Source organism: Corythoichthys intestinalis, chromosome 7, assembly GCF_030265065.1.
Source record: "Corythoichthys intestinalis isolate RoL2023-P3 chromosome 7, ASM3026506v1, whole genome shotgun sequence".
NCBI classification, from domain to species: Eukaryota; Metazoa; Chordata; class Actinopteri; order Syngnathiformes; family Syngnathidae; genus Corythoichthys; species Corythoichthys intestinalis.
This window is the reverse complement of record NC_080401.1, coordinates 23,822,921-23,832,700: the sequence shown is the minus strand read 5'-3', so window position 1 is coordinate 23,832,700 and position 9,780 is coordinate 23,822,921. Positions and strand designations below refer to the sequence as shown.

Below are 9,780 nucleotides of genomic sequence, written 5' to 3'. Positions count from 1 at the left end.
TTGAAATGTTTATTCTTATGTATGAAAAATTAACCAAGAATTATAATTGTATTGATGACTTGGTCGTGTGATAACTCTAATACAGAGATACCATATAAAACATTTTATTTTGTGAAGCTAGATAGATTAGCCAATTTAGGAAATAACCAGTCATTTACAATCAAAAAATAAATGGTCAGTCGTTTCAATGTCTTCATTACAAAAAATACGGTTGTTGTGGTCCAAATTAAAATGGAGCCTTGAAAATTCTGAAGAGGGGTACACTCTAACAATTTTATCATGAACTTAAAGAATTTGGATCTCATAATTTAAACATCTTTCTTAGAAAAAAAATTGTAAAATTGAAGTTCTGTTTGATGAAAATGGATACATTTCGTCCAGAAAAAAATTGTCGAGTTTTGATATTAGGTAATATAGAATCATTGATATTTTGACCATTTACCAAAAGCGAAAGAAGTGTTTTTCTAAAAAAAAAAAAAAAAAAATCTGAAATACTGTACACTACTTTTAACGTCTTGGATGATCAATAAACCAATTGTACTTTAGAGGGCAGTAGTGCCTCGAAAAGAACTTGAAAGTAGACAATATTGAAGCTCGATGATCGACTATTTGAGTCTGAGCAGTTTCATGATCGAAGTCCAACAGACGATTAGAAAAACAAGGATGTGAAGTTAAGAATGCTTTACATTCATGCGTGCTAGTAGAGTTAAATTGCATATTTCACAGTGTTTGTTTAGTCTGTGTGTGTTTATCTGTATAGTCTGTATGTGTTTGTGACAGACATGCAGCACTCTGTCGACTGTCTTGTTCGGGTGCTCGAGTCCTACAGGGGAAGAGATAAAGTCGTAAGTAGTGAATCTCGCTGAAATTAACAAAACAGTATTGTATAATGAGCAACCTGGTTAAGAATCTAAAAAAAAAATCCTTAAAATAAATCCGTAAAAGTAGTTCTATTGTAAGTGAAATTATATACTGTAGCTGTAACTGAAGGGTTGACAATACATGTATATTATGCGTCTTATTTTAAGATATGAAGGGAAAGACAGCATTTTTATTATTTGCATCCTAGTGGAAACACACTTGTGTGATAAATTGAAAATAGACTTTAATTGGGGTGCTGTTAGAATTTCGTTTAGTGGATGATAGGTATTATTTTTGTGAGCACAAAGTTATCTGTATTATTATTATTATATGGAGTATTGTAATACAGTAATTTTCAGACTATACGCCGCTACTTTTTTCCCTCGTTTTGAATCCTGCGGCTTATAGTCCAGTGTGGCTTATTTGTTGATTTATTTTGGTTAATAGGTAACACTTTATTGACAGCGGCGTCATAAGACTGCCATAAGACATAACATTATCATGGGCATTAATGAATGCTTATGACAGACATCATTAGGCGTCATCCGGCAAATTATGTCGCTAACTCAATTTATGTCCAGCTCTAATCTTTTACATCCATTCAAAAGGGAGATAATTTGCCAAATGACGCAGAATAACATCTATCATAAGCATTCATTAATGCTCATGGCAGTGTCATGTCATAATTATGATGGTCTTATGACAGTCTGATGGTGCCACCTTCAGATAAAGTGTTGCCAAATTCCATAACTAGCAATTAATGAAACAACTAGAACAGTAACTGAAGAAATAATTAGCATAAAACATGATTTTTGATTTGTTATTCACATCTGTAGCACTGCAATGTATGCTAGGAGGCATGTTGGATGACAACGATGTTGACAGCAGGTGGCAGCAGAGGTTGACTGTCTCCCTCAAGAGAACAGTGATGGCCAAATGAAGCTTCTTGAAGCAATGAAGCTTTGGAGCCAATTGGTTCAAAGCTTCACGGTGGTTCATTTGGTCTTATGACAGTCTTATGATGCCGCTGTCAAATATAGTGTTACCGGTTGAGATCTTTTGGTGTAAATATTCCATAATACAGTGAGGACAGCTGTGGCTTATAGTCCAGTGCGGATTATCTATGAACAAATGTCGTTTTTGTGTCAAATTTGGTGGGTGGCGGCTTAAAGTCAGGTGCACATTATAGTGTGAAAATTACGGTAACGATACTGTTCAATAACCAACTGCATAACCACATTAAACCAAAGAAATACAAACAAAAAAATTCAATTCCGACAAGAGAAAAAAATACATAAATGAAGCATTATTCGTCCAAAGAGTATGAGTGCCCTCTGGTGGATAGGTTTGAATAATGAATACAGTAGTTCCTTCATAGTTACTATTAAGAAATTAAAAAGATCATATCGCCCGTTTTCCGTGGTCAATCGTTGCCAAATACAAACTGGGAGGGGGTTAAAATCCGCGCTTTCGAGTCATGTTGAGTGCAGCACTCTATATCAAATGCTTCAATTTTTTACTGTGCTGTAAAGATACCACATGATTGAACAAGCTGGTGTGAAGATAGAATGGCAAGTTTGCATCTGATTGGTATAATGGAGTCGTGATTATTGTTGCGACGTCTCATTGGTGAAATCGGTAGTGCTACCCTGGTAATACACTTGCTTGCTTTTCTCTACTCTTGGCATTGCTGACCCCCCCCCCCCCAAAAAAAAATACAGAAAATCTAATATTTACAATGAAGAGGAAAAATATATTAACGACTCTTGTTTAGACCAAAGTTGCGGAGTAAGAGTACCGTTTTTTTCTTCACAAAGGTACTCAAGTAAAAGTAAAAAGTAAAGCTTAGTAAAACTACTCTTAAAAGTACATTTTTCTCTCAAGTTACTCAAGTAAATGTAATGTGTTACTACCTACCTCTGCAGTATGTGCTCGTGCCTATCAGTGTGTATTTGCGTTGGTATAACTGACGTCACAAAATGGCTGCACTCGTAAGCAGTGTCAATTTTTTTGTGATTTTCCTTTTTTTTTCTCAATCAACAGAATTTCAAGAAATTCCATTTGCATACTTAAAAAAACTAATTTATGTAATTTACTAGTATACTCTCCTATTTATCATAGTGGCAGGATCAAAGAACCTTGAATAAGAAATTGTGTTGTGTTCAAACATGTCTTCACTTCTAGACGGGCAATGTGTAAAATACCGCTGCCATGTTTACCACACATGCAAATTGCAGTTTTTGTCTTGAGAGGCCAAAAAAGATGTTTATTAAAAGTGAGGCATGGATGATGAACCTGATTAACTCATTGGCTGCCGTTGACAAGACGTCCACTCCATTTGGACTTGAAGTCCTGGCAGTAATTTTATTTATTTATTTATATAGCACAATTCAACACGAGGCAATTCAATTACTCACTTGTCTTCTCTGCTTGCAGATCAGGACTTTCTGCTATGGCTCCCAGTTGGTCGGCGGCATTCTTTCATGTAAAGCAGAGGCACATGACTTTTCCCATAACCTAGGGAAAAGGCTGCTTCTGTTTTCTGCTCAGCTAAGCCACTGCAGGACGGTGCTGAGGCTGTTCGATGATCTGTCCATGCTGACTTATTCCCACAGTTATGGATTTGGATCACAGGTTTCCTCTTTTTCTTCTAGTGCTGACACATGTAAACGTTGTAAAAAGATTAAATTTTTTAATGCTTGAAAGGTTTAACATATACTGTACCTTTCAACAAGGTAACCTGGGATAGGCTCACCCACAAACCTAGTGAGAAAACTAGTGCAACCATAATAGTTGAATGTTTAATTATGTCAAGGTGCCTTGACGTGATGCCACAACTTACTTTTTTTTGTTTTATGTTTTCTGAAGGAAAAAGATGGAATTGTGCGCTGGATATCAGTACTCACAAATGTGGCCGACCAGCTCTACTACCCATGTGAACATGTGGCCTGGGCTGCTGATGCCCACCTCGTTCGAGTCAAGTCTGAAAGATGGTGGCTCTATGGCACGGTGCTGTGGGGAACCTCACTGCTGCTTGGGATACTCAGGTGAAGCCGTCTCTGCTATTCACAGGTCATCCGTCCTATAGGACTTCAACCGTGACACATACTTCTGGGGTTAACAAAAGCCTTTGCGATCTTCAATGGCACCACTAGTAAATAATCTAGTGAGGTGTATGTCATTTAAACCTAGGGTGACCAAACGTCCTCTTTTGCCCGGACATGTCCACTTTTTACATCCTGTCCGGGGCAACTTGAAAATGTCCGGTTTTCATTATTTTTCACAAGACCAATTAGTGTGTGTTGAAATTGAGTGACACTTTGCACAGAATACTACGGTACTGTGCTGCCTGTGACATGTTCTCAGAGAGCCTGCCCACTTGTTAAGACTTTTATTATGATCAATACGGTAATAATCAAATGCTCACGTACCGAAAAAAGAGTAAACAAGTCGAAAATACATTTATTCTACTTTGGATCCATTTTTTCACATGCGTGCGCAATCATTGTCTGGCTTTATCATAGCGTCATTCCCAAACAAACCTTCGTCACGCCAGAAGCTCACAAGCTATCGGTATGTACACTTGTTAAATTTACCTTACGGCAACTGTTGACATCTGTTGAAGTACTGTTGTAGTGGTGTGATCTGTAAAATCTCGTTTGGTGTAGCATCGTTGTTCTGCTGATGATTGTAAATTTTCATAGCAATGTTTGATTTTTGCCTCCGCTGCCGGTGCTCCCGAATAGGATAGCTGTCAGTGAGCTAAGCCTCGCGAGGCATTATGGGAAATAGAGTTTTGAACTGGTGTTTGGAAACATGCTGGTTGAATTGTTTGTCAGTTTGTTTCGGTTATTGTTTGCATGCAATCTAGAACATAGAATGAGAATAATTGAGTGGGAATAACGATTTGTCAATGACAGTTGTATTGATAGTAATTCATAAAAATGTTTAGTTGGCACATAGTCTACTGTGTGTGTGTATTGACTGGACTACAGTTTACTTCCATGGGTCTGCATTATATTAATGAAATATTTAGCGATTGGTTTTTGAACAACTTCCATGTAATGATGACGTTGCTGACTATGATTATATGGAGGTAGATTTGTGTCTTATTATTCAATCAAAAAAAAAGTTCAATCAAAGAAAAAAAGAGTTTGAATGTAAAAATAAAACCGAATTTTTCTATCCAGACGGAGGAGGCACACTTTTAAATATATTAATGTGATAAGTAGCGATGTCCCGATCGATCGGGTCTGATCACGTCATTTTCAAAGTATCGGAATCGGCAAAAAAATACCGGCCATGCCCTTTTTCGTTTTTTAATTGTATTTAATGTTACAGACATAATATGTTACACTCATCCAGAGTCTTTAGTTTAGGCTTAAGGTAGGGTTATGAACTTTATCCGGATAACGGTGGTAATTAATTTTTTTAAAAATGTATCACATTAAAATATTAATATTAAAGCATGCGCTGCACGACCCACTCACGCATTGTCGCGCTCAATCTGTAATGGCGCCGTTTTACCTATATAGAGAGATAAAAGGCAGCGTAAAATGAGTAGAGTGAATTTTGGCAGCTTTTGGAGCCTTTTTTTAATTGGCTAAAGCCTTACAATCCCTCTTCCTACAATTAGAAACATCATGGGAAGCAATGTGGGGAATCAAGGTAGCATTTGATCTTTTTCGCAACATCTTATGTTATTTGCCAACGCAGAGCAGATATATCAGTTGGTAGCACTACGCACAGTCATGGTTCCACTTCCCATCATGCATTTGGGCATGGCAGCAGTATCATTTACTGAAAGCTCAACAAATACACTAGATGGCAATATTTAGTCACACTATACAAAGTCACAAGTCTTTCTATCCGTGGATCCCTCTCACAGAAAAAATGTTAATAATGTCAATGCCATCTTGAGGATTTATTGTCATAATAAACAAATACAGTACTTGTGTTGAATGTATATATTCATCCGAGTTTTATTCATTTTTTTCTTAATGCATTGCCAAAATGTATATGATCGGGAAAAATTATCGGGAATGATTGGAATTGAATTGGGAGCAAAAAAAGCAATCGGTTCGGGAAATATCCAGATTGGCGGAAACTCAAACAAAGACGATTGGGAGCAAAAAAACATGATCGGAACAACTCTGGTGGTAAGGCATCTTCGAGTGAACTTCGAGTAACATTTAAGCATCTCGAGGCCGGGCTGAGTGTCCTCATTTTTGGAAATCAAAATATGGTCACCCCATTTAAACCGAGACAAAGCAATTGAGAAAACGGGGTAAATGGCTAAATTACTAAAAAGGGTCAATTCTATCATCGTTTTTATATCTTAGATAAATTGCAAACAATTGGACTCCAGTCATAGGGACCCTTACTCGAGTCACAAGTTTGATGGCTTGCAACTTGACTGGGAAATGAAGAAAACTATACGCAGACTCTGACTTGACTCACTTTGGTTGGGAGGATCTGAGACTCGACCTGTGAGGGTATAACTCAAAACGCGACATGACTTGAGACTAAGCGACTCGGAAAACTTAAAGCAGACACACTCTGGGGCGTAGCGGTTCCCACCTACTGCCGCAGCATCTTGAGGATCGCCATCATGAGCGCCTTGGTCTCGGGGACCATCACGACCACAGGGTTAAAAGCCAAAGTAACCCAAAATGCAGGTGGGCCAAAATCCAAGATATACGACACTGCAATTAACAACCAAAAAGGCACCACGTGAAGTTTGTCCGCTGCCTGACACATTGTTATTAATTTAAACCTCCACGTGAACTACTAAACACTGTTACATAGTATGTACTGTATATAGGCCGACCAAAATGTCCTCTTTTCCCCCGTTTCATTTTTTGCATGTATATGTGCAGGCTCTGAATGCAGCGAATGACATTTTATGCTGTGAAACACCACCACTGCTTAAAAGTCTATGGATTGCACAAGTGTCTTGTTAAAAAGGGCAAGATTAAAAAAAATTTTTTTTTTGGTTGAAGTAATTGCTTTTGAATTTACTTTTCATTAGTTTACATTAGGGAACAACATGGTTGGTTGTCACAAGGGTTGGTTCACCCAGTTTGATTCACATTAGCTAGCCAGTTGCTTGCTAGCTGTTACTTCGGCTTCTAAGAAAAAACACGATTTGGGGTTGGTTATCACATTGTTTTTAATGGGGATCATTTTCACATCATGAACAGTGCAAAGATTCCAAGGTGTTGTATTATCATTGTAAATGTGCCAGTGAAATTGTGACGTGAAGCGACTCTGCTTGACTCAACTCCGCAAACCTTGTGACTTGAATCGAATCGACTTGACAAACTTGTGACTCTTCTTGACTCTACATAACCTAGTGACTCGCTTTGACTTGACATAGCCCTGTGACTTGACTCGACACAATTTGCCTTGCCATAACAGAAAAGACTTGGGACTTGCAACTCGCTTGTGACTCAGATCAGAGTGACACATGCAATTGTTTGGTAATCAGTGTAGATGCTAGGTGAAACGCTGGCAGTGATCAACATTTCAACAGGTATGTTTGTTAAAAATTGACATGGAGAAATTCTGAATTCTGGCTCCGCTGCTAATAAAAATTGTCTTTTTTTTTTTTTTTTTTTTTTTTTAAGTAAGTACCTTGGACATGCAAAAAAAAAACTGACTTTCACTGAATTTCTCAAGGACAACTTAAAACAAAAAATACACAAACTTGTTGGTGGAGTTTGGTTCTTTTCCTTTCATTCAGCATTCAATTCTGATGCAACGGGTGTATGTTTGTATGTTTCAGGTCAATCAGAGTTCTGATGCTGCTCAAAATGAAGCTTAGGAGATGTGACAAAGATGGAAGCAGGTGGTGTATCTGCAGTTTTCTATTCACCATCTGGCCTGGTCAGAACATTGAAGGACAGCATGTGAAATACTTTTAATATATATTTTTGCTATATTTTTCTTTTCCAACTCCCATAGCCGCTGTCAGATCCATAGGCAAATGCAAGTGGAGCTATTGTCTATTTTCGGATGTGTGACAGACCTCAGTAACGCAATCCACTGGATGCCACATGGCTTCCTATGGGCCGGACGATTCCCTGCCTGGCTCGTAGGGCTGATGGGTACTATCTCCTCTCTCGTTGGTTTGATCAAGCTCAAAGTAGACTGTGATCAAACATGCAGTGTTGAATGATAGATACATTTATTAGGACTGCAGAACCAATCATCAAAAATGTGAATGAAGCTGTCAGTTTAAGCAAGAAATCCCAGACTTCCCTTTCCTCAGCAATGTATTTGAAAATAATTTATTTCCTACTGATGGAGAAAATTTCAGCAAATAATCAGTATTCCAACAAGAAGCCTGATGGGTGAATGTAGGTTTAATAAAATGATCCGGCAATGGTGAACAGACCAAATGGGGGAGCTGCGCATGTAAAATAATGGAACTTGTTTGTCTCTTAGACTATTATCTAAAAGGAATTTATCAAGGAACTTGGAGACAAAATGGGCAGGTAGCAGAAGTGTGGAATATGAATATAAGGAGCGATGGCTCTTTTAGGGTAAGGAGCACACACATGGCAACAAGTTTTATTCAACATAAAGCTCACTGTACAAAAAAACCTATATCCAATAAAATTAAGGCAACTGATTATAAGCAATGGTATTTGTTGTGTATTTTTCTGGAACATATTGGGGAGACTCGCCGGCAAGTCTTAAAAACAGCTGGGGATACAATAAAATATTTTAAGAAGTGTTTGGTTTAGAAATTTCTCATATAGTAAAACATAGAAATTATGAAACTACCATAAAAATCATTGATGCTTTAAAATGGCGGGGAGGTCTAAGTCATAAATCATCAACCACATTCCTGAGTGTGGAAAAGAGCATTTTCTCTGTCATAGTTTAGCTCATGAATAACAGCCTTTACTCTGCACAGAAGTGTAAAACCGACAATTACAATTAAAGTAATAAGTGTATTCATTATAAGATACGGCAAAAAAAAAAAAAAAAAAAATTAAAATAGACTTTTTTCAAATAGGGGTCATCACAGGTGATTTACGACTAGGAATGTGCCAATAACCGGTTTCAAAGGTATACCGTTCTATGAAAGCGTCACCGTTTCAGAACCGTCTTACCATCCCTAAGGTATTAGCTATTTTTTGTGTACCATAAATGCACGGAGAAATGCCTCGCTTGCAGCTGCAAGGCTCAACTCTCCCCCACTGGTTGTTGCTCAGTGTCAGTGAGTTGGGTGTGCTACATGATGGCTGGAGGAGGTGAAACTCGTTAACTTTTCCCCCCATGGAAGAAAACGAAATTGTTGGTATGGGAATACTTAGGCTACAGAAAAGTTACAGACGGCCACGGCTTAGAAGAGGAGGGCCTACTGATATGTAAAACATGTTTGCGGAGGGTGGCTGCTGAAGAGGCAATACCTCCAATATGATTTTGCATTTATCCAAAATTAAAGGTTAGTAAACATTATCATGTGAACGTTTCCCACCAGCTACGTGTGTTAATTTCAGCGTGTTTAGTGTGTCTAGTGATGGTAAAACGTGTTTATATCTCTCTGGCAACTGTGTTGAGAAAGAGACTCATACACATGTGCTTTTTATGGAAAATGGTTAAATTATTTTTCGCTAAAGGACTGCATTTATTTTATTAAAAATATTTCTATTTTTATTTATTTCATCTTAGCGTTATACTTATGTTCCAATTTGCTAGTATGTTTTGAAAAAAAAAATCCTGTTCAATGGCGAAAAGTTTCTTTTTTTAACCCATATATATCAAAGAAACACATTTTACAACTGTAATTGCATTATCGTGAATCCGTGATATTTTTGCTTAAGGTTATCATACCGTCAGAATCTCATACTGGCACATGCCTATTTACGACGTTGAGCTCCCCTTGACCCAGTCCCCCTGGGCGGT

The 9,780-nt window shown here is 37.8% G+C and overlaps 1 protein-coding gene across 1 annotated transcript; it reads left to right on the top strand.

The window, feature by feature from the left end:
* Positions 1–565: 565 nt before the first annotated feature.
* Positions 566–9,416, top strand: pex11g (peroxisomal biogenesis factor 11 gamma). Its single transcript, XM_057841628.1, has 5 exons — positions 566–845; positions 3,298–3,495; positions 3,730–3,908; positions 7,649–7,711; positions 7,828–9,416. Exons 1-5 carry the CDS (start codon positions 783–785, stop codon positions 8,039–8,041), a joined length of 717 nt encoding a protein of 238 aa, XP_057697611.1. The 5' UTR covers positions 566–782; the 3' UTR covers positions 8,042–9,416.
* The last annotated feature ends 364 nt before the right edge of the window (positions 9,417–9,780 follow it).

What these genes read in the sequence shown, in the direction of transcription:
- pex11g (XM_057841628.1), top strand. Translation starts at nt 783, where the DNA reads ATGCAGCACTCTGTCGACTGTCTTGTTCGGGTGCTCGAGTCCTACAGG. An exon ending in ACAGGGGAAGAGATAAAGTC is followed by an intron (nt 846 to 3,297) that starts GTAAGTAGTGAA and finishes CTCTGCTTGCAG; the next exon opens with ATCAGGACTTTCTGCTATGG. An exon ending in GTTATGGATTTGGATCACAG is followed by an intron (nt 3,496 to 3,729) that starts GTTTCCTCTTTT and finishes TGTTTTCTGAAG; the next exon opens with GAAAAAGATGGAATTGTGCG.